The sequence below is a fragment of the Geotrypetes seraphini genome, chromosome 12 (genome assembly GCF_902459505.1).
Source record: "Geotrypetes seraphini chromosome 12, aGeoSer1.1, whole genome shotgun sequence".
In the NCBI taxonomy this organism is placed as follows: Eukaryota; Metazoa; Chordata; class Amphibia; order Gymnophiona; family Dermophiidae; genus Geotrypetes; species Geotrypetes seraphini.
Genome location: NC_047095.1, coordinates 40,177,057 through 40,202,720, shown reverse-complemented (window position 1 = coordinate 40,202,720; position 25,664 = coordinate 40,177,057). Strand labels below are relative to the sequence as shown.

The window sequence follows — 25,664 nt, the reverse complement described above, 5'->3', positions numbered from 1 at the left end:
AATCATGATTACAAATTTTAATCAAAATGCAGCCCTTAAAAAAAATTAAAGAAAAAAAATGTTTCAATACAAATTAAGGGGCCCCTTTACCAAACTGTGCCTTTTTGTGGGTCTTTCCCATGCACTGAGACCATTTTACTGCAGCAATAAGGTTTAAAAAAAAATCCTATTTTCTGTATTAATGAGCACACGCTAATTTTTTTCATTTTATTGGTGGATAAAATTAAAATAACACCTGACAGGACCGTGTTTCACCTTACATGGATTTCTTCAGGGGTACAAGCATAACCTTATTGTATCAAGGATTAACATCACCATGAGGCATTACAGGACCTCTAAACTTGGGGGGGCAGTATCTGTTTTAATTTTATGTACCAATATATTTTTTAAGATTTCATCCATCTTTCATTGTGTCTGCTTCCACAATTTCCTTACAATGGAAGAAGTGTATGCAAATCAATTTAATGCGTATTTATTGTGGATATCTTCAAAACCTGAACAAATGTGTCCCTCAAAGACTATGGTTGCCCATCCCTGGCATAGTGCATAATTGTTAGAGGGGTATTCCCAGGGGAGAAGCATGAGTGGACCATTGGCAGGATCCACCAAAAAGGGAGCAAAAGGAGGCCTCAGCGATGAGATAATCAAGGCACAACAAAGGAGTCGTGATGAGAAGATGTCAATAATTCAGCCACGGGTGTAAAGTTCAAAGTTCACTGGGAGGATTCGAAGACTCGACACTGACAGGGTTTCGGCATCTATGCCTTTGTCAAGAGTCTCAATGGCTGGTGGTTCTATCACATAAATAGAGCATTCAATACAGGTCAAATTTAGAAGTGAGCAGGAAAATATTTGGTGTCCAAAGTGAAGCTGAGGGTCACAAGTGAAAAATACTATAAGTTGTGTACATTCCTGTTGTATGAATATTTATGCGAGTCAAGACCTGTCATAAAAGTGTAGGCCTACATTTAGGGGACAGTGATCTACAGAAAGAGTGGTAGATACATGGAATAGTCTTCCGGTAGAGATGGTGAAGACAAAGGCTGTGTCTGAATTCAAAAAAGCGTGGGACCGGCATGTGGGATCTCTTAGGGACAGGAGCAGATAGTGGATGCGCACCTTAATAGAAGGACCCCTTAGTCTTAGTAGAAGTATAGTGTTACAACCTCTCCAACCCTAAGCTGGCTCCATGTTGAAAACAAAATAAATAAAAAAGACTTTTCCTCTCTCTTGTAGGTCCTAGCTCATACCTGCTGTCTGGCAGGATATACATTTCAAATCTGAAGTAATCACAAAACAGAAAATAAAATTATTTTTTCTACTTTTTGTTGTCTGATAATTATTCAAATTGTGTTGTGATCCCAGGCTCTGGTTATTTTCTGATAACTCGCTTGCCAGGATCTCCTTCTTTCTTCTTCCCTTCCCTCCCCCCCCTTGATGTATTTTATCTGCTCTCTATCTGCAGATGAACATCTCTCATCTTTTCTGCTGCTGGTCTAATGGACTAATCAAGGCTGGAGTTGCCCCAAGTCACGCAGATGGGGGGGGGGAAGCAGTGGCCTCATGCACACCCAAAATGAGTACCCCATTAGTGTGGCTGGTGGGAATGCGCTAGTCCTGCCAGATGAAGACCTCCCAGCAGAAGGCACACACACTGTGTAGCTGGCGGCAGTGTGTCTCCACACGCTTCTGCTGCTCCATCCCTCGCGTATGCTATGTTGTGCAACTTCTGCAGAGACTGGCAGGAAAAGGAGCCACGTTGAATTCAGGCCCTGATGCCGCTGAAGCACGTTCCCTCTGCCATGGTTCCATACATCAGAGGAGGGGCGGGTCCGCGGCAGAGAGAACATGCTTCAGTGGCGTCAGGGCCAAAATTGAACGCGGCTCCTTTTCCTGCCAGTCTCTGCACAAGTTGCACAACCATAGCGCATACGAGGGATGTAGTAGCAGAAGCTTGTGGAGACACACTGTCACCAGCTGCACAGTATGTGTGCCTTCTGCTGGGAGGTCCTCATCTGGCAGGACTAGCGCATTCACACAGGTTGCTTTAATGAGACCAGGAAGCCGTTTGTACTTCGGTAAAAAAAATATGCCGGCGGGCCAGCTTAAGGAAAAATGTTTGATTGTCTGGCGGGCCAAATTTTATTACCCTGTGGGCCAGATTTGGCCCACGGGCCAGAGTTTGACATGTCTGCTCTAGGCTGAACAAAGTCTTCCCGCATGTCATTTACTGACTCACTCTGGCTGCACTGGTGGTAGTCAGCGATATCAGGTTCTAGCTTGCTGATCTGGTCAGCTTTTCTGCATAAGGGCAAGATATTCTTATCCCTTTTCGTAAGGACAAATCGTTTATTAGCAGCCAATTTGTCACAATATCCTAAAAATCTGGTCTGCATGCAGACCTCAAGGACTGAATTTGGACAAGCCTGAACTAGGTGGTATAAGTGAGGGTTAGAATAGAGGGAATGGGATAAGGCATTAGGAGTGAGAGTTCTGGTAGGGCTTGGGCATAGCTTAATGACGTCTGCTGTGGGAGGAAGCAGTAGTCACTAATTTAAGTCCTATAAAGAGAAACAACAGCAGTTAGGAAGTGTGTGTGGTGGGGGGCGGGGGGAATCTTAAAATAAAGGTTCATCAAACTGATTAAATCAATATTTGGAGTTTTGCCCAGACTCATCAAATTGCTGGTGAACTCTTTATAGGAAGTTTTCACAGCTCTGCAGTACTAACACAATGGAGACAACAATGCCTATTGATAAAGGATTGAAACATCTGGACACAGATTGATACTGGTTGTTTATCCTCTTGAAGAATCACTAACCAAGAGGTTAGGTAAGCTCTTTTAGCTCTAGAGGCCAATATATTAAGCGATGCTGCCATTTGCAAATGTGTTAACACATGCAAAAACAACAAGTAGTGTGTGCATTACTTAGCTTTCACGCAGATCAGTGTAAAATTAGGCAATGAGCTACATAATTATGGAAATCAGCTCATTTCCTATTTGAATAGCAAATAACACATGTTAAACTGTGTGAATATTATTACTGTGCCATTATCATGAAGAGAGGAGCAAGCTGTGCAGGAGCCAGTGTGTTAGGTCTGTTGTCAGATTATTTCATCTTCTAATGTGGTATAGATCATTCAGTGCAAAAAGTGCAAAGAGGCATGTTACATCGGTGAAACAAGCCAAATGCTAAAGACCAGAAGCAACCCACATATTAAGAATTGCAATACCAACCAGGATGTCACCTCTGTCGGACAACACTTTGGGAAAAACTGACCACTGTACCAATGATTTTATGGGGAGAATATTAAAAGGGAGCTTTAAGACAATCCAAGAACGTAAAACCTTTGAAATCAAAATGATATGGTATTTTGACAGCTACCAGACAGGACTTAAAAGAGATCTGGGCTTTCTTTCCCACTATAAAAACATTTAAAACCGCTCTGCCACCTTTCTGTCTCCTGGCAACTCACCCACCCCTCCGTCTTTCTATCCCAGAAATGCTTTCATGTTTTCCTTATACAATATATACTGATATCTGTCAGCATTTGCTTTTTTCTGATCTGAAGAAGAAGGGTTACCTTCAAAAGCTCATCATTAAATGCATTGAGTTAATCCAATTAAAAAAAAGGGTATCCCCTTATTTCCTTTGTTTTTTGTTTTATTTCTTTATACTACCTTGGAAAGTGGACTAGCATAGCCACCACACCATTTCACTCCAGATTATTTTGGAAAATTATGTTCAGTATATAGTAAATGACAGCAGATAAAGACCTGAGTGGTCCATCCTGTCTGCTCTGTCCATGCAAGAACTTGATCATACATACAGCAGCCCTTGTAGAATCTGGTTTGGTCAACATTATTTCTGGAGATATCAATAGTAGAAAGAGGAAATCAAGGCTTTTCTTGTGGTTGGCATCATGATTGTTGCAATTGTCTGACTTTTAGTTTAGTTTATTTGATAGACTGCAAATATAAACAAAAAGTAAAAATCTATGTGGTTTAGAATTAAAAATGGGGGTGGGTGGGAATGTTAATTACACCAAAGACAAACAATAGTCAAGACATGACCTACAGGAACAAAAGGGAAAAGGTCCCGGGAAGAGTTACAAAATATATCAGTGGTAACAAGGGAAGGATAATAACAAACGGGAAAGATAGGAAACGTTTACAGCTCTAGCACAGAGTGTAATTGAGGATCTTATACTTCAAGTTACGTTAGTGTACTACTTAAATGCCAGCACGAAATAATAGTCTTGTAGTTGAAACTTGAATATTTTGAATGATTGCTCTTTCCTGAGGTATAAAAGAAGTAAATTCCATAGTGCCGGGGCCATAATAGTGAAGCATGAGTTTCTATGAGTGTCTAAAAACACTGGTCTGAGCAGGGCCGCCATCAAAATTTCTGGGCCCCTTACTGAGCAATCCTATTGGGCCCCCCACGCACCCCTTCCCCCCTGACCCCCCCTTCTTCCATGGGCCGAATACACACACACTTTTCTCTGTCGCCGCACTCTTTGACCAAAAGATTTGTAAGCCTGCAACCACGTCAAGGTAGACTCTTTCAGCAGCTCCCCTCCCTCCTCCTTACCTTTGTGGCCAAGTCAAAATGATCTACCAACAATAAAATTTTAAAAACACAAAGCACGCTGTATGCAGAGAAAATGTTAATTATCATTTATATTCCGCGGGTTTTCAAAGAGGTCAAGGCAGATGATTTTATGCAATGTCACCTCAGTAACAACTATACAAAAATAGACAAATATTCCCCCTCCCTTTTTACTAAACCGCGATAGCGGTTTTTAGCGCAGGGACCTGCGCTGATTGCCCCACGCTGCTCTTGAAGCTCATAGGCTCCCTGCGCTAAAAAACGCTATTGCAGTTTAGTAAAAGGGGGTCATAGTGCAAAATATAGACAGCATATATAAATTCTCAAAACGGACACATTTCGATCACTAAATTGAAAATAAAATCATTTTCCTACCTTTGGTAATTTCATCAGTCTCTGGTTGCACTTTATTCTTCTGACTGTGCATCCAATATTTCTTCCCTTCTTTCAGCCTCCTGTATGCTTCCTCTCCTCCAGACCTCATTCCCTCCCCAAACTTTTTCTTTGTTTCACCCTGCCCCCTTCTTTCTTTTTCTCTCTCTCCATTCCCCCTTTCATTCTGTATGTCTGTCTTTCTCTCTCTCTCCGTGCCCCATTTTTCTTTGTTTCACCCAGCCCCCTTTCTTTTTATTTTTCTGGCTCCCTGTACCCCCCTTTCTTTCTTTCTCCTTGCCCTCCCCTATGCCACCACCATTGGGAAAATGCTGCCACCGCCACTGGGGAATAGGCTGCCACTGCCGCTATCGGGAACAGGCCGGCGCCGAGTTCGCCCTGCTTCTCTTCCCCGCGGGGCCGACCAACTCTCGCCACTCGACGTCAATTCTAACATCGGAGAGGACATTCTGGGCCAGCCAGGCGGCGATTGGCTGGCCCAGAACGTCCTCTCTGACGTCAGAATTGACACGGGTGGCAAGAGTTGGTCGGCCCCACAGGGAAAAGCAGGGAGAACTTGGCACCGGCCTGTTCCCAATGGCGGAGGTGGCACTCAAATGGCTAAAGAGACACAGTTTGCCAGCCTAGGGAGAACACTGGAGGGTGGCCAGCTGTGCACCCCCTTGGGGCGCAAACCCGGGGCAGACCGCCCCCACCCCCACCCCCACCTTGGTATGCCACTGTCTGTACCTCACTCCCTCCCTATGACTAAAAATTCTCCTTTCTTCTATTCCCCGTGTACACAACCATCTCTTTCCCTCCCTTCCTCTCTCCCAAGTCCTTGCTTTCTGTGTCCAAAAACACATTCCCTCCCCCACCTCAGCATCTCTTTCCCTCCCTTCCTCTCTCCCAAGTCCATGCCTTCTGTGTCCAAAAACCCATTCCCTCCCCCACCTCAGCATCTATTTCCCTCCCTTCCTCCCTCCCAAGTCCATGCCTTCTGTGTCCAAAAACCCATTCCATCCCCCACCTCAGCATCTCTTTCCCTCCCTTCCTCTCTCCCAAGTTCATGCCTTCTGTGTCCAAAAATGCATTCCCTCCCACACCTCAGCATCTCTTTCCCTCCCTTCCTCTCCCAAGTTCATGCCTTGTGTCCAAAACGCACTCCCTCCCCCTTTTGTGTTCCCCGTTTGCCTCCCAGCCCATCTTAGCAACTTTCTCAGCAAAATGTAGCTCGAGCCATGTAGGCTTGTCTTCTATTTCCTGCCTGTCCCGCTGCGCACACATAGCCGACCAGAAGTCTTCCCCGACTTCAGCGCTGACGTCGGGGAAGACTTCCGATCGGCTGTGTGAGCGGCAGGGCAGTCGGAGTAGAAGACGAGCCTCACGGCTCGAGTTATATTTAACCCCGCGGGTCCCCCATCGTCCCCGTTCAGCTCTCTCTCCTGTGCACCCCCTTGGGGCATGCACCCGGGGCGCACTGCCCCCCCCCCCTAGGTACGCTACTGGCCCGGGCCCCCTGTAAGCTCCGGGCCCCTGAATGCAGGACTGGTAGTACTGCCCTGATGGCGGCCCTGGGTATGAGTAAGTGGAACTTACCTGTTAGCTATCATGAAGTGGCTTTCTTCTGGGTCATTGGCAATTAACACATAGAAACAGAAATATGATGGCTAATAAAGACCAAATGGCCCATCTAGGCTGACCATCCGCAGCGTCCACTATCTCCTCCTCTCCCTAAGAAATCCCACATGCCTGTCCCATGCTTTCTTGCATTCAGACACAGTCTTTGTCTCCACCACCACTTCCAGGTGCCTATTCCACGCATCTACCAACTTTCCTGTAAAAAAGTATTTCCTTAAATTACTCCTGAGGCTATCACCTCTCAACTTCATCCCATGCCCTCTCATAATTGACGCTAATTGGAGTTAATAGAAGTTACACACACAACTTGGTAGGCACATAGCACAAAGTATTATGCATCATATCCAATGCACGTATCTAAAAGAGGGCGTGGTTAAAGGGTGGATCATGGGGGTAGTTATGTGCATGTTTTTTGCCTTGCACTGTTGTGTATACAACTTAAACACAGGCATTTAGGCCAAGTTTTCCTTGACTTAAAATGGGTGCATCTAAATGTTATAGCACAAACCGGCACTAATCGTGATTCTGTAAGCTGTATATAACTTTTATAGAATTGCACTTAGTGCCACTCTAGGCGGTGCTGAATTTTTAGGTGTCATATATACAGTAGCATATGGCTTTTAATTCGTCAAAACAAATCATATGAAAAATATCATTACTTTTTCTCCAATCTGAAATGGCTATTTTTTTTGAAAGTCAAAAATAGTAAATATGATACTATTGAACTCGAAATATGTCAAGGTATATCCCTTATTTATTGATTTATTTTGAAAGCCTATTTATAGATCTTCTATCACTAGTAGCCCTACGTGGTTTACAATACAACATCTGAAATAATAAAATATTTTTTGATAAAAACTCAAACTGCACAAAAATACATGCATCAAACTTAAACCACAGTTAACAATGAATACAAAGGCAGAAATGGATAATAAAACATTACATAAAAGTATAGAATTTAAAATATCCTCTCTCATCCTTCCTTTCAACATGTCTAGTGGCAAATATGTTTCCTGTACCTAAAACATTTTCATTTCTTAAGCTAACTATAAGTATAGTACAATATCAAATTTAACAATAACAGTTAAGATATTAGTAATATGATATATTAGGAGTTGGAAAGAAAGCACTTACCTTCCATTTTTCATGAAGAAGGGATCAGTTGAGTGCAATGGCTCATGTTTACCTAGAAATTCTTCAGGCTGTTGCCATAGAAACATAAATGTTATCATCTGCATAAATAAAGACAAAATAGAGTTATAAACTGAGGGTCCGATTCCAAAATCGGCATCCTACCGCTGCCTAACTTAATTGGTTTAATCAGCGCACTAATTAGCTGCGCTGATAAAAAAAACCAATCATAACTCAATTTTTTAAAAATGGAGGCAGCTAAGGGTGCCTCCAGAAAGGCCTCTATTATCCCACCTACGGAGGTGCCTTAAGACACCTAATGCCCCTGTAGGCTTGGTTAACACTGGATGTGGTCTTAGGTGTCGTAAGGCGCATCTGTAGACGCAATTCTTCTGAAAGGTAGGCGCCAGAAATGTAGGTCTTTAAAACCCTGGCCTATATTTCCAGCGCCTACCTTTCACGTAGCCACAATTGTGCAATGAACTGACAAGGGTCTTTCGGTTTAATTACAATGCTGACACTTAAAAATGGCAAAGATTTATAATTCCACAGTGGGTCACTCACAACTCATTGCAGACTCCACTGAAGTCAGTGGAACCAGTCATAGGATGGTACAGTTTGAAGGTAGTTTTCAAAAACCCATTTGGTTAATAAAAGGTTTGTTCAGATGCTATTGATTCCTACCCTATAAGGCTAGTCTCTCAATCAACATTTCAAAAATACCATCTCACTCAACTGATTTTCTAATAAACATATGTTTGACATGGACGCAGAATTAATTGAAGACATAGAGAATATCACTCTACGAGGAGAAGCTGTACTGCTAGGGGACTTCAATATGCCTGATGCAGACTGGAACTCATTTTCAGCGACAACCAGCGGTAGCAGGAGGCTCTTAACCTCCATAAAGGGAGCATGTCTCAAACAAATGGTAACGGAGCCCACTAGGGCCCAGGCGATCCTCGACCTGGTACTCACCAACGGGGAAAGTATCTCAGAGGTCTCAGTAGGAGATACGCTAGCCTCCAGCGACCACAACATAGTATGGTTCAACCTTAGGAAAGGCTTCCCTAGATCAAACACGAAAACAAAGGTACTCAATTTCCGGGGCACAGACTTCGCACGCATGGGAGATTTCGTCCATCAGATGCTGCAGGACCAAGCGGAGACCGATGATGTAGAAGCAAAGTGGTTAACACTGAAATCAACCATACATGAAGCAACTAGCCGCTTCATAAAATCAGTAAATAAACGACAAAGAAACAATAAACCCCAATGGTTCACCGTGGAGATCTCGCACCTCATTAAGGAGAAGAAAAAAGCGTTTCTCTCCTACAAGCGCACGGAGAAAAGAGAGGCAAAGGTAGAATATAGGACCAGGTCTACAGCGGTCAAAATGGCAGTTAGGGAGGCAAAACTTCGAGTGGAAGAAATTCTGGCAAAAAACATTAAAAAGGGGGACAAATCCTTCTTCAGGTATATTAGTGACAGAAAAAGGAACACAGGCGGGATAGTACGCCTTAGAAGACCAGACAGAAGTTACGTGGAAGCAGATTCCGATAAAGCCGAACTACTGAATGAATACTTCTGCTCAGTCTTCACCTGTGAGGCACCGGGACACGGTCTGCAGTTGAAGGCAACACAAAGCACAGAAGACCCGTTTCAGAATTTTGAGTTCACACCAAGTGAAGTTTACAGTGAACTGGCAAGACTCAAGGTGAACAAAGCCATGGGACCAGACAATTTGCACCCAAGAGTGCTCAGAGAATTGAGCGATGTCCTGGCGAAACCATTGGCTGAGCTATTCAATCTCTCCCTAAGTAAGGGGAAAGTTCCCCTGGACTGGAAATTAGCTAATGTCGTTCCTCTCCATAAAAAGGGTTGCAGGGCAGAGGCTGCGAATTATAGACCGGTGAGTCTCACATCAATAGTGTGCAAACTCATGGAAACACTAATTAAAAGCAAATTGGACACGATCTTGAATGAAGGGAATCTTCAGGATCCCAGTCAGCATGGATTCACCAAGGGTAGGTCCTGCCAATCCAATCTCATCAGCTTCTTTGACTGTGTAACAAGAAAGTTGGACTTGGGAGAGTCTTTGGACGTCGTGTACCTGGACTTCAGTAAAGCTTTTGACAGTGTCCCACACCGCAGGCTGCTAAGCAAGATGGAATCGATGGGGTTAGGAGAGACACTAACTGCATGGGTCAATGATTGGCTGAGTGGCAGACTTCAGAGAGTAGTGGTTAATGGTACCCTCTCTAAAACATCGGAGGTGACCAGTGGAGTGCCGCAGGGCTCGGTCCTGGGTCCACTCCTTTTCAACATATTCATAGGGGATCTGACTCAAGGGCTTCAAGGTAAAATAACACTATTTGCCGATGACGCCAAACTATGTAATATAGTAAGTGAATGCAGTTTACAGAATTATATGGCGCAGGACCTGCTTACATTGGAAAGTTGGTCCTCAATCCGGCAGCTAGGCTTCAATGCTAAGAAATGTAAGGTCATGCACCTCGGAAGCGGAAATCCATGCAGGACGTACTTCTTAAACGGAGAAACTTTAACTAGGACTTCAGCAGAACGAGATTTAGGAGTAATCATCAGTGCAGACATGAAAACTGCCAATCAAGTGGAGAAGGCTTCATCTAAGGCAAGGCAGATATTGGGTTGTATCAATAGAAGTTTTGTCAGCCGAAAGCCTGAAGTCATAATGCCATTGTACAGGGCCATGGTGAGACCTCATCTGGAGTACTGTGTGCAATTTTGTAGGCCACATTACAGTAAAGATGTGCGCAGAATTGAATTGGTTCAACGGACGTCCACCAGGATGATCTCGGGGCTCAAGGGTCTCTCGTACGAAGAGAGACTGAACAAATTGCAGCTCTACTCTCTTGAGGAACGTAGGGAGAGGGGAGACATGATCGAAACATTTAAGTACCTCACGGGACGTGTCGAAGTGGAAGATGATATTTTCTTTCTCAAGGGACCCTCGGCCACAAGAGGGCACCCGCTCAAACTCAGGGGCGGAAAATTTCATGGCGACACCAGAAAGTATTTCTTCACAGAGAGAGTGGTTGATCATTGGAACAAGCTTCCAGTGCAGGTGATCGAGGCAGACAGTGTGCCAGACTTTAAGAATAAATGGGATACCCATGTGGGATCCCTACGAGGGTCAAGATAAGGAAATTGGGTCATTAGGGCATAGAAAGGGGGTGGGTAAGCAGAGTGGGCAGACTTGTTGGGCTGTAGCCCTTTTCTGCCGTCATCTTCTATGTTTCTATGTTTCTATGACATGCTAAACTCTATTTCCTTCTTTTTTTTTTTTTTTTTCTAACAGGGAAGGCCAGAATTTTCAGAAGTTGTTTCAAAATTGGAAGAATGTCTGTGCAATATTGAGGTAAAGATCTAAACAATGAGAACAGTAAAAAAAAAAAAATAAAATGCCACACTACAAGGCCTTTTACCAAACTGCGGTAAGCAGTATTGCATGCTTACTGCAACTTAAAATGGCATACTGTAAGGTGCGCTGTAGCATTTTGACAAATGCTCGCTCTACTGACACACTAAAAAAATAATTTTTTTATTTTTATTTTTTTGCCAAGGGGCAGGTCTGGAGTGGAGAGTGGGTGTATCTGCAGTAGAGAATGACACAGGGATAAATTTGTCCCTGCCCCACAGAATCTCAATATCCCCTTCCCGTCCCCTTGAATTCTGTCTCTATCTCTTTCCCTGTCCCATTCCTGCAAGCTATGCCTCAACCGCACAAACCTCAAGCACTTATGATTTTAAAGTGTTTGAGGCTTGTGCAGATGAGGACAGAGCTTAGGCATTGGTGGAATGAGGCATTATGACATCACAATCTGAGCTCTAGAATGTTGCTGCTTATGATTATAAAGCGTTTGAGGCTTGTGCAGATGAGGACAGAGCTTAGGCGTTGGTAGAATGAGGCATTATGACATCACAATCTGAGCTCTAGAATGTTGCTGCTTATGATTATAAAGCGTTTGAGGCTTGTGCAGATGAGGACGGAGCTTTCAGGAATGGGGCAGGGGCAGGGATGGGATGGGGATAGGGATATCCCCGTCCAGTGAGTCTGCACTACCATGTGCTTACTGATTAGTGCAGTATTAGTGCATAAACCCAAATATTTACACGGCACGGGTATGGTTAAGGGGCGGATCATGGGCATATTTTTTAATTAGGTGCCTGCTTTTGAGTTAGGAGCCGTTGGGCACCTAACTTAGGCGGAGGCACTTAGGCCCAAAAAATACCCTGGCACAAATAGGGTGTGCCTAAATGTTAAAATGCTTAGTGCCACCTATGCACATTTAGGCAGTTCTAAGTGTGATTCTATAAAGTGCGCCTAACTTTTATGGAATTGCACTTAGCGCCGCCCTAGTAACCGATTTTTTTAGGTGACATATGTAGAATCAGGCCTTCAGTTTATAGAATAGGGAAGCAATAGCATAGCAAGAGTGGGAGGTGCGCTACTACTACTACTTCTGTTACTATTTATTATTTCTAAAGCGCTGAAAGGCATACGCAGCGCTGTACATTGTAACATACAATAGACAGTCCCTGCTCAGAAGAGCTTACAATCTAATTTAGACAGGACATTTCAGGGTTGGGGAGATTATGGTAGAGGAAATGATACAGTGGGTCTAGGTATCTGACAGCAGTGAGTGGGAGTTAGGAACTGAAAACAGATTTTAAAAAGTGGACTTTTAGCTTGGATTTGAATGCTTTGCCCCCCCTTCCCCCGCTCCTTCTGTGCCCTCATGCCACACTCACGCCCTCTTTTCCCACCCCTGTACCTCTTTAAATCTTTGCCAGCTCAAGCAGCTTCTCTGGCCTGCTGCTCACGCTCACATTGGCTTTCCCTCTGATATCACTTCCTGGCCTTGCGACCTGGAAGTGATTTTAGAGGGAACCAGGCTAGTGTGAGCAGCTGGCTAGAGTAGTTGCTCGCACCGGTTAATATTTTAAAGAAATATGGTGGGCGGGGAAGGGAGAACGCAAGCATGGCATGGGGGGGGGGGCAGATAGGTGCCGGCACCCCCAGCAAGACGGCATCCAGGGCTGTCCGCTTCTCTGACCCTCCTACTATGCCACTGTAATAACTACAGATGCTTGCTAATTAATGCTTGTTAAGGCTAGTTATTGATACTTATTGCTAATTAAGTGCTAATTTAGCACTATTTAGTGAATTAAGCTTTGTGAGTAACTGATGCAACTTAGATTGTGAACCCTCTGGAGATAGATTCAGTCAAGCTCAGGTACACTAGGCTGAGATAGCATTTTTACTAAGCTGCGATAGCATTTTTAGCGCATGCTAAACCCGCGCTATGTGGCTAGAACTAACGCCAGCTCAATGTTGGCGTTAAGGTCCAGCGCACGCGGCAATTCAGCACGCACTAAGTGCGCGCTAAAACCGCTATCGAAGCTTAGTATAAGGAGCCCTAGGTATTTCCCTATCTAAATCCAGTGGCATAGCCAGTATACCATAGGCACTCCACTCATGCCTCCCTTTTCCTCTTCTCTCCTGTCCCCTCTTCCCCAAATTAAAATAGCCTTGGACAGTGAGGATCTCCAAGCCTCTCCCGCTGTAGAAATCTGGAACCAGCCCCAATCTCCTAAATCACAGCTCTCATCCGCTCAAAGTTTCACTGCTGATAAATACACTGCACCGCACGCTCCTTTCAAATTATGTTCAGCTCATGTGTTTAGCGGAGCATGCATGAGATGCCAGCTTCACCATCGGTACTTCGAGCTAGTGCCAGCTGCACTCCAGATTTTCTACAGCAGAATGGATTTTGAGGGTCTCTCATCAACTACAGAAAAGTGTGTCCAGCTGCTGGGTAGGCCCAAGGCAAAAAATGGATTGGCCCCTGCTAACCTGTGGCTATGCCCTTGTTGTCTACTGATAGCAGAGCAGTTCTCCAAGCTAAACTAGTAAGGGATCCCTCACTTACTTCATCCCAGTACTTCATTTTCCACACATTTCCTCAATCTCAGGAAGAAAAAGCTAAATAAAATTAAGCTGTTATCAGGAACTTCATTATTACTCATAGACAATGTGTTTTACAGTTGATGTCTCCAGCTTCCAGCAACAGCAGCGGCTCTCTCTCGCCATCGTCTTCCTCGGATTGCCTGATTGCGCGTGGAGGTCCTGGTCGCAGCCATGTGGCAGCTTTGCGAACCCGTTTTGAACTGGAGTATGCGCTGAACTCAAGAGCCTATGCGGCGTGGTCGCAGAGGTAGGCCGCATTTCCTAAATTCATGAGGCAAGCAAAAACTGTGAGGTAGCCATCACACGGTGGGCGAGGGGAAAAAAAGGATGAGCTCAACAATAGCCTTCCCATGGGATGGCCACTACTGCTCGGGAACATTGAGCTCAATATTTAGTAGCACAGCCACTGTTTGAATTACATATACACCTTATGTATTATATATATTTTGAGCAGCACTAACTGCAAAAGTGAAAGCAATGAAAATTCATATGTAAATTTAAATGGATAATCGTGGATTTAACATGGTAACATGCGCTGGGTTTTACTATACCACGGAAGAGCTTTTTACCGCAGGCTGGCGAGGTAAATGCTCTTCCATAGTAGATGACAAAAAACAAAAACCAGCACGGTCCATTCAGTCTGCCCGGAAAATAGGCTAGAGTTGTACCTACCACTCTGTTCAGCCCCCCACCCCCGCCCGCCCCCTTTTGTTCAGGTTTCCCCTACCAAATGCCTTTTTTCTATCCTCTTTGGGGCAGTTTTGCGCATACCAAAAAATCCCTGAAAATGACAATACTGCAAGTTCCTTCCCATTACCTTCCCGATTCCCCGAAGCAACCTGATCTACTCTTTATCTCCCCTGAAAATTACCAGATATCCTCTTTTGTAATCCATCGTTTGTAATTCTTTTGTAATTCACCTTGAACCGCAAGGTAATGGCGGAATAGAAATCTCTAATGTAATGTAATACCATGACTGGAATGAACCTCACTCCTAAGTCAGGACATGGATCTCGGTCTTTCAAATTTACCGCTAAATGCTCACTGTAGAACTTGCACTGTTCCAAAGAGCTTCCCTCTAGAGTTCGTAAAAGCTAACATGTATAGGCAACCTTTCCAGAAAGTAACATAGTAAATGGCGGCAGATATAAGACCTGAAAGGTACTTAGAAATTCCTTTTAATTAAGCCTGTGGCACCCAAAACCATGGGAAATATTTCTCCCACATTTTCTTGGTCTCAGACTGCATTTCTTGGTATTTGAGGATCTTCCCTCTCCTCCCCATACTGTAATGGCTTGGGACTGACACCTCTATGATTAATGTTGTAATGTTTTTCTCTTCTACTGCTATGTAATGTAATGTAATGTAATTTATTTCTTATATGCCGCTAAACTCCGTTAGGATTCTAAGCGGTTTACAGAAAAATAGACAATAGGGTACATTAAAATTATAAGTAAAATAGGTACTTAGATATTCCCTTACTGTCCTGAAGGCTCACATTCTAACTAAAGTACCTAGAAAAATGATAATTATTAGAGTAATGAAAAAATAAAATAGAGATAGAAGAGAAAAAATAAGAAAATAAACATTCTAATAAGACTACAATGGTCTAAAGGACTTTGAAAGGTTGAAAATGAGGGGAGATAGGAAATAGAAGCAGAAGGGAGAACCGTTGAAACTATAGAATTCTTGGGAAATTTAAATGAAATTTAAATAATAAAGTAGGAAGCAAAAACCAAGTGGCAAAACAATGAATGAGATTTAAAAATAAAATATCATAAACTAAAAAGAAAGTGAAAAAATAAAAACAAACAGTCAAGACTGAAGTCCAGCTTGAAATGACTTCACTGCTTTGGCTGCGAAACTTCTCCAGATGTCATCCGATCCTTGTCAGCAAACCGGAAGCCCCAAATCCAGTCTCCGGCCATCAACTCGTCTAAGGTATGTCTGTTTCTGGCGGGGTTTAATCCAGCTTATTATCTGTCTGGATGGGGATGTTCCAGATGATCATAATCTCTTTGTTTTCTACAGCTCTTAAGGTCATGATCCCAATGCCATTGTATGAGAGTGCTGGAATTTCGAGCCGATTAATGGCCAGTATGATATTCTGTGATATTAATGCACTCTCTTCAATAGAATTTTTAGTCTCCTTTAATATTCTTCACTGATTTTATTTCTCTTAGTGATTTCTGCCTGATAATTGTTCCTTCCTTTCTTAGATATTTATTATAGGGAGATGGGACTTGTATACTGCGGTTACATATTCAAAGTGGTTTACATATAATAATAATAATAATAATAATTTTATTTCTTATATACCGCTGTACCGTGAGGTTCTAAGCAGTTTACAGTAGAAACAGAAGAAATGCAATAAGTAAGATTAATTAAGATGAAGAGAAAGTACTTAGAGTTCCCTGACTGTTCCAAAGGCTCACATTCTTGCTAAAGTTCTTGAGAAAAATAAATTAGTTAGGTTATAAACATAGAGTAGAAGAAGGTATATATATATACATATATATATATATATATACAGAAACTTATTTTTTGTACCTGGGGCAATGGAGGATTTAGTGACTTGCCCAGAGTCAGAAGGAGCAGCACTGGGATTTGATCCACAACCTCAGGGCGCTAAGGCAACAGCTCTACCACTAGGCCACTCCTCACCTTCCTGTTCAAGTTCCTTTATCTCACGATGTTCTGCTTGACGAATAGAGATGATATGTTCAAATGGTTTAGAATCATGGAATAGCCAAACAGCAGTGAATTGTATGAAGGGTAACCAATATAACGAGAACTGCAGAAATCGAGGTGGAAAATGACTATTTTCAAGTTTAAGTTTCAAGTTTATTTATGGCTTGATCTACCGACTGTCACATGTATCTGGATGGTTTACAATATTAGAAATTAGAAAAATCTAATAAAATTTAAGATTTAGTTAAAATAAAATAAAAGGGGGGTAAAACTAGGACTAAGAGGGATAGGGAAGTTTTAATTACAATATGTAAATAAAAATAAAAAGGAGGGGTAAAGGGATAGGAAGTAACAAGAGGGAGACGGGGATGTCACTTCTTAAAAGCTTTTTTTTTTTCCCCCTTATTGATAGACGTCTTTAAAAAGAAATGTTTTAAGATTTGTTTTAAATTTATTTAGGGAATTTTCACTGCAGAGATAAAGTGGCATTGCATTCCAGAGCGATGGTGCGACTACAGAAAAAAATGAAATTTCTAGGGTGCCAAATGACCTGTAGGGTCCCTGAGTCTGGCAACCCCCCCCCATCCCCACTCCCAATCTCTCAAGTCACTCTCTCTTCTACCTTTAAATGTCCTTGATTGAGGGTACTGTCAGTAAATTCTGAGTCATAGATCTAAGGGCCCTAGGAGGGGTATGTGGAATGAGATATTTTGTGTAGGAAAACAGGGAGGTGGGTTAGAAGAAGGATTTTATATGCTGTGTAGCTCTCGAAGAAGCGGGGTAACATGATCATATTTTTTGGCCTTATAGATAAGTTTGATCGCAGTATTAAGATGAGCAAATGGTGGGCAAGTCACTTAACCCTCCAATGCATCAAGTACAAAATGAGATTGTGAGCCCTCCAGGGAAAGGGGAATGACCTAGTATACTGGAATGAAACTCATCTTGAGTTAATACTAAAATGGGTAAGCAAAATCCAAATAATGCGAGGGAATAATTTTCCAAACGCATTGTGGATGAAGGAAACTCGGTTCCATTCTGCAACAGAATGCACCACATTTCCGCTGCTGTTAATGTCCACACCTAAAATTAGACGCTAACTGCTAGCACATAACTTTCAGCACCATTTATAGGATAACATTCAACTTTTTTTGGGGGGGAGGGGATTTGTCTTGCCTTTTTAGGCACCATATAGTGAATCTAGTCACGAGTGGGTTGCTTGTTAATGCCATACAATCTCGCTTAATGCCCAATTTAGCACTTCTATGAGTGAGTTTCCCATTCACACACGTAAGTACTAGTAATCTGTCATCTTAAGTGCACAAATTGCATTTTCATCTTGATGCCAGGGCTGGCTCAAGGCATAGAACAGATGAGGCACTGGCTCAGGGTACCAAATGCCCTCCACCGTAGGGTCCTTGAGTCTGGCAAACCCCCCCCCATAACCCCCCTCTCCAAATCTCTCAAGTCACTCTCTCATCTACCTTTAAATGTTTCCTCCCAAGCACCAGCATTGCTTCACCTAACACCAGTTCCAGCATCTTCTCTCTGCCTCGCCCCTGCAAAAACGAAAAGTTATATCAAAACGGGTCAGGGCAAGAAAACCGGAAGACGCAGAGCTGGTGCGTGTAACATTAGGTGAAACACTGCCAATGGGCAACCACATTTAAAGGTGGACTGGGAGGGGGAGAGCACATACTGATAGCGGGGGGAAGTTGATCCATGGCGCCATAGTCCCTGCTCGGTTCTAAAGTTATAGAACAAGGAGCATGTGCACAGTTCATACGCTTATTTTCCTAACACTTCGGCGTTTCTTTTTTCCCTTTGTAGATTGTTTTGTTTTGTGTTTAACACATTTCAAACCTGGCAGTCTACAAAAGGTGTGTGTCATTCACCCCCACGTTCACCCCAAGGCTCTAAGCTCTGTGCTGCCAGACTGCCTGCTTTCTATTACCGCGGCCTCATTATTTTAACAGCGAAGCACAAATACAATTTACAAAGTTCAGGCTCTGAATCAATGGCTCTGCTACTACAGTTAAGCAAGCAGCTCCCCCGAGCCGGTGTTCGGAGGCAGCTGAACACCCCTCTCATTAGCCCGCAGACTTCTGTGCAGGAAATGCCGCAATAATGAAACTGTGCTGCGTTACACTGAGCTCGTGTCCAGGGGCAAGTTTATGACTGTACGCTGCCAGCTCTGGTGAGGATTTCACACTCAATGTTACCGATTTAAGTGCTTCCTTTTACTGCAGTCTGCTTTTATAAATCTATATCTGGAGAAATGATGAAATTCTATGGGGGGAGAAAGCTCAAACTCTTCTATCAGGAGTTGGATGGGCATTGGAACAGTTATCTTCTGACAGTCACAATGATTTTACCCTGATAGAGAAAGAGAACAAGAGGGTGACAGGTCAAAAGCGCGCAAGACAATCGCGCGCAGACAAATCAGCGCAAAGGCAATTGAGCGCAAGACAAATAAGCGCAAAGACAATCCAGCGTAAGACATTTGAGCGCAAGACAATTGAGCGCAGCGACAACTCGGCGCAAGACAATTTAGCGCAAGATAACTCAGCGCAATGACAATTCAGCGCGCCACTAGAGGCCGCTTGCCCATCGAAGGACACGCGCACGTACAGCACGTGAACACGTCATCACGTCAACGCGTGTTCAGTATGATTCCCTTGACTCTTTGCGTTTTCAACATAAGTCACGTGAATGCATTTTCGTTACCATGGTTACGTTATCTCATGATATATATTCTCCGAACAGCATTTAAATACAAGTCACATAAATGCATTTTCGTTACTATGGTTGCTGGCGCTGAGTTGTCTTGCACTGAGTTGTCTTGCGCTGAGTTGTCTTGCGCTCAGTTGTCCCGCTCGTGCATATTTCGGAAAATAAGTTGCGCTCAATTGTCTTGCGCTCAAATGTCTCACGCTCGGTTGTCTTTGCGCTCACTTGTCTTAACGCTCAATTGTCTTCTGCTCATTTATCTTGCGCTCAGTTGTCTCGCGCTCAGTTGTCTGCACTATTTTGTCCGCACGCGATTGTCTTGCGCGTAATTGTCTATGAACCGAAAAAGAGAGAGAGAGAAAGAGAGTGAGAGAGTATAAAGCAACCTTCTATGGGTTACACGTTTCTCAGTATGAGATACCTGTATTCTCGTATCTCACCCTTTCTATCTCTCTCCATTTTTCTTCCTCCATCTTCTGTCTCTCTTCCTCTCCATCTTCCAGCTGGATTTCACTCTCTTGATATTCAGGGAAATTTGTTGTAAGAGAAAAGCCTCTCTTAGCTGCAAGATTGTGATTTTCTTTTCTCAATCATGATAAACGAACGAGCCCTTCCTTAGGTATTTTCCCACGTCGAGTAATCCTAGAACTAGAGAAACAGATCTGTATTCCGGGAGAGCCACTTTACTCACGTTCCCCCTCTCCTAAAGTCACTTCATTGGCTTCCCATCCGTTTCTGAATACAATTCAAACTCCGCTTACTGACCTGCAAATACACTCACCCAGCTGCCCCTCACTAACTCTCTTCACTTATCTCCCGCTATGATCCCTCCCCCCACCCGTGAGCTCCGCTCAGCTGCTAAGTCTCTCCTATCTGTGTCCTCTTCACCTGCCAACTCCAGACTCCGCCCCTTCTGCCTTGCTGAGCCGTATGCTTGGAACAAGCTGCCCGAAACCCTACAGCAGGCTCCGTCTTTAGCAGTGTTCAAGGCCCAGTTAAAAGCCCACCTCTTTGAGAACGCTTTTGACTCCTAACTCCTTTCACCTTGGGTTCTGCATCCCCAATCCTATATGTCATGTCTTGGCTGTCCAAGTTAGACTGTAAGCTCTTCCGAGCAGGGACCGTCTATAAATGTCAAAATGTACAGCACTTTCAACGCTATGTAAGTGATAAGTAGTAGTAGCAGATCCCCTAAATAAACCAAAAATCTGGGCATTCAAATTAGCAGGGTTGCTTAATACACCGTAATACTGTAGGATGTCTAACTGCACTGCCATAAACTTAGTTAGGTCTGAATTTTTTTTACATAGTTTTATTGGCGTTCTTTCAATTGTAAAATGTGTGAATATGAAAAAAAAATTGTAAATGAGATCCAAATCATATTTTTTTATGTTCAGGGTCAATTCTTATAGCATTTTCAATTGTTTTTCTGTGCTGACTAACCAAACTAATTAGATTAGAAGATTTATTTAGCCAATTTAGTATTATCCCATAGATGCATGCATAATGATTAGATGAAGAGAAAATAAACAAGACCACAGAACGTTCTGTTTCATTGTTTCTCGTGGCTTTTCAGTTTATCAAAATAACTCTGTGCTCCTCTAAGAGTCAGTCACAGTCACGAGGATTCTTAACTATCACAAGGTCCACATTCACTAGGTAAAAATTAAAAATAGGACGATTTCTGTGTCAGGTCTGAGTATTTGGAATCACTTGCCTGTAGTTGTTAGAACTGGTGGCTGACTTGTCTGTCTTTTAATTTAAAAAAAGTAAGAAATTCTGGGCGAGGAAGGAGTGGCCTACTGGTTACAACCTCAGCACCCTGTGGGTTCAAATCCCACACTGCTCCTTGTGACCCTGGGCAAGTCACTCAATCCTCTATTGCTCCAGGTACGTTAGATAGATTGTGAGCCCACCGGGACAGATAGGGAAAATGCTTGAGTACCTGATTGTAAAACTGCTTAGATAACCTTGATAGGTGGCATATAAAATCCTAATAAACTTGAAACCTGAAAACTTGAAGCTCCATCTCTTTCCTTAACCCTTGCTGTGTTGGATTGCCTGACAAGAGGTTTAACTGGAGAATTGTGGTGCTTTGTGATTTTTTTGTTCCTGTTTAAAAAGTCCAGTCCTGCAGGGTGACTCCATTTTGGGTCACACGTCAGTGTGCTATTTTGGAAGTAACCACTGAGAGCGCTGTAGAGCCCTGGACTGAGCTACAGTGTGGGTTGCAGGGTGTGGGGGGAAACCCCCCCATTCTACTTAATATGGACCGCGCTGCCTCATGCTGCCATGTTGGGGGGTGTGGGGGTGTAACCCCCCAAAATTATACTAAAAACTTAACTTTTTCCCTAAAAAACAGGGAAAAAGTTATGTTTCCAGTATAATGAGGGGGGTTACAACCCCCCAAACCCCCAACGCCAGCGCGATCTCTATTAAATAGAGTGGGGGGATTGCCCACCAACACCCCCCATCGGAACCCTTTAAAATACATTTTTTCTTCGACGCGATGAAGTCCTGCGCTCAGTTGTCTGCGCTCGGTTGTCGGTGCGCCTTTGTCCTCGCGCGCTTTAGACTATGAACCGACAAGTTAGGAATCTACTGGCAGATTCATTTTTTTAAATTGGTTTTTAATGGTATTTTTCAATTAGCGGCACCAACTGGACCAATTAAAAAATTAAGTTGGGCGCCCTGATCGGCTAAGCTTGCCAATCTAGGCACCTAATGGTAGGTGCCTTTTCTAGGATCAGGGCCTCTGTGCCTATACCCAGAACCGCCTGAGCTCTGTTGCTTTGTCAGCAATTAGCCTGCTTCAGCTTGTAGTCCATGGTTGTTCAGAGAAAACAAAAAAAACTCTGTAACATAGTAACATAGTAGATGACGGCAGATAAAGACCCGAATGGTCCATCCAGTCTGCCCAACCTGATTCAATTTAAATTTTTTTTTTTTTTTTTCTTCTTAGCTATTTCTGGGCGAGAATCCAAAGCTTTACCCGGTACTGTGCTTGAGTTCCAACTGCCGAAATCTCTGTTAAGACTTACTCCAGCCCATCTACACCCTCCCAGCCATTGAAGCCCTCCCCTGCCCATCCTCCTCCAAACGGCCATACACAGACACAGACCGTACAAGTCTGCCCAGTAACTGGCCTAGTTCAATCTTTAATATTATTTTCTGATTCTAAATCTTCTGTGTTCATCCCACGCTTCTTTGAACTCAGTCACAGTTTTACTCTCCACCACCTCTCTCGGGAGCGCATTCCAGGCATCCACCACCCTCTCCGTAAAGTAGAATTTCCTAACATTGCCCCTGAATCTCTGTGGAGTGACGATGTTCCCAAATGGACTTTATTTGAAAGTATCAAAGTTCCAAAGGTACACTAAAATCATCCACATAAAATAATTCCATCCACATAAAAGTAAATCATCCACATAAGAGCCTTAAAGGACATAAGGCAAATGCAAGCAGTGTCTCACTTCCGGTTCACCACACAATTGTTTCTCACGTACTCACCTTTATAGGACCCCCAGGGACCCCTGAAGAAGACTTTTTGTCGAAACGTGGACCGTGTTGGGTCCTGTATCCCTAGCGGACTAGGTCCTTTAAGGCTCTTATGTGGATGATTTACTTTTATGTGGATGGAATTATTTTATGTGGATGATTTTAGTGTACCTTTGGAACTTTGATACTTTCAAATAAAGTCCATTTGGGAGCATCGTCACTCCACAGAGTTTTTTTTTGGTTTTCTCTGGATTTTCTTCTTTGTGGATATTTTGGGGTCAATTCCTTTTGTTTTTTGTCCATGGTTGTTCAATCTTCTTGCAGCCTATAACAGAAACAGTATCCTTTTCTGGAAATGTGGCTAAATTTACCTGAAGAATACAGAAACATTCAGCTTCTTATTGACTGACTAATATTATTGTTTCTGGAGTGAATAGTTCTCGGTTGCTATAATAGTAAATTACAGAAACCCTGTTTCTCAGGTCACCTTTATCATAATCTGAGAGGGGGAAAGTCGGGGTCAGAAGTACACTTCTCCCTCCGTATTCACTGTGATAGGGGATTAACAGACCTGTGAATACAGAAAAACTGCGAATAACTTGTTCATATGTTATTCACTGTTTTCTAAAAAAAACCATCGTGAATATGGTGAAACTGCAAATAACATGGTGGAAGACCTGGCCTGTTCCTGAAGAAGAGGCATAACATGGTGAAGAAAGTGCTGGGAATCAGCAATTTTCTCTGTAAACGCTTGGAATCAGCAATTTCTCTATGCAAGCTGATGTAATTGGGGGGCAGGAGCCAGCAAGCTAAAAACCGTGAATAATCGAAACCGCGATTGCTGAAACCACGAATACATGCATATTCATATAGTGTGAATGGTGTTTGAAGTGTCATTTGTGAATAGGAAGGGAATTACTCAAAGTCTGTGATTCAGTCTTCAAGATAAATGTCACCCACATGGAAACAAGTTACCGAAGTGGAAGCCATCCAACTCATAGGATGAGTTTTATACTGCCTCGGCATGACTCTGTTTCACGGAGCCATATCCATTCTGTGTGCCGTGTGGAATATTAATGGTTGAATTAAGTGTCTGCAGTGTACCGGGGTCTAACACAGTCTCTCTGTCATCATAGCAGGGGTTTAGACAAAGACACTTCAATGTGGTTCTCTGTGATGGTGTGTTTTATTCACAGCATACAGAAGCCAAAACAGAAAAGGACCTTCTGAACATAATCCTATGGCTTTCTCGTGGCCTCCAAAATATCAGTTTATTGTCCTTCCCGATTCATCTTGCTTCTCACTTTATGTGCCACCTCAGCTTCTACTTTTCCTGTTGCTAGTGGAAATCTCCCTGGGTCTCTAATGCTCGCGAGCTTTTCTCATGCTAATTCAGTCATCTCATGGCTGGCTTTTAAAGAAGGGCTGTTAGGGATTTCATCTCATGAGGTCCCCTGTTCCTGTGGATTTAAGAACCTGCTAAAAAAATGTCTCTTGCTATACGAGCAGGTCATTTTGTTCTTCTTGACAAGCTTTATCTGAACTATGACTAGCCTTAAGCCAAGAACAATCTCATTACTCCAGTATTGAACTCTTTGTAATCACACAACCACTTAAGGGGATTGTGGTCTATTAGAAAGAAAAACTGTTAAGCTAGGAAATAATATTTCAGGGATATCAGTAGCCATTTTATCATGAGGGCTTCTTTTTAAATTACTGAATATTAGCTCTTGCAGGGCTATGTATGAGGGGGGAGCTGAAATATTCTCAGCCCAACCAAGAAGGGAATGACGTGGAGCCATGAAACTTACAAGTTATTCCAAATATTCACTCCTAAGTTCAACACTCTTGGCTACCCGAAAAACTACCGCCTGCTCAAGAGGAGGCGGTAGTGGCTAGCGCACGCTAAGGCGTCTTTGTAAAAGGAGCCCATAGTGTTTAAACTTTCTGTAACCCTTCCAAAAAAATACTCCGATGTCTGGTCACTGAGATACTGCTTCACTGCTGCAATCACCTCCGAATCACTCAAAAATTGTTGCCCTTTCAAACTCTATGGTTTGGAAACAGAAAATAATCAGATGGAGCAATGGGTCAAAAATTCTAACATTTGCAAAATGAGAGGTCAGTTCTGGGTCAGTAATGATTATGATATTGATACTGATAATTAATTACTGCTCAAACAAGATCCTCCCTTCCTATTGTACTTCCATTAAATGTTTTACTGTTCAATAAATTTTATGGATTTACCCCCATATCCTTCTGTCTCCAATATGTCTGTAATGTCCTGTCTATTTAGATTTATATTATTAGTTTCTAATTCTCCAGTTTTTTTTGTTTATTTTATATTCTGTACACCACTTAGAAATACGATAAGCAGTATAACAAATTTTAAATAAACTATAAACTATCTGGTGAGTAGGGTGGATGGTCTATGCTCTGAAGCACCAACTACGTCAAAACATCCATCGATTCCCAACCTTGTGAGCAGGTGTATTATCTTGCAATAAGAGAACTCCTTTCTGCAGCTTCCCTCTCCTTTTTTCTTTCAATGCCTCCTTTAATTGGCACAGCAAGTTACAGTAGTATTCTGCATTAACTGTTTGGCCTCCTTGAAAGATAGTCATTTCTGATCCCAAAACACTGTGGCCATGACATTTTCTGCTGACTTTTGGGTCTTGAATTTCCTTGGTCTTGGAGAACCTGAGTGCCACCGAAGACTAGATTAGATTCTTCTCCATCAATCCAATCTGAATCTGCTGCTCCTGAATCAGATATAGATTCCTTTCTTACCTCCTTAACCCATCCGTCCATATCGGACTCTGTTAAATTGGAACTAGATTCCCCTATAACTATATCAGAAATTGAAACTGCCATATCTTCTTTACCCGCTGGAAAAGCCCCAGGCCCAGACGGCTTTACTAATGAATTCTTTAAGTAATTCCGAGCCCTCTTAGCTCCTTACCTTCTTACATATT

General features: G+C 43.0%; 1 protein-coding gene across 8 annotated transcripts in view; it reads left to right on the top strand.

Annotated features, from left to right (window-relative positions):
- Nucleotides 1-25,664, top strand: part of LOC117346428 (serine/threonine-protein kinase TNNI3K) — a 278,321-nt gene that overhangs the window by 227,443 nt on the left and 25,214 nt on the right. For 6 of the 8 annotated variants that reach the window (XM_033915967.1, XM_033915964.1, XM_033915961.1 and 3 more), the window contains 2 exons: nucleotides 11,098-11,157; nucleotides 13,848-14,017. In XM_033915967.1, the coding sequence (XP_033771858.1) occupies nucleotides 11,098-11,157; nucleotides 13,848-14,017 (230 nt within the window). Of the gene's footprint in view, nucleotides 1-1,236; nucleotides 1,322-11,097; nucleotides 11,158-13,847; nucleotides 14,018-25,664 lie in introns of those variants that run through there. The other 2 variants (XM_033915962.1, XM_033915966.1) reach the window with 2 other exon arrangements.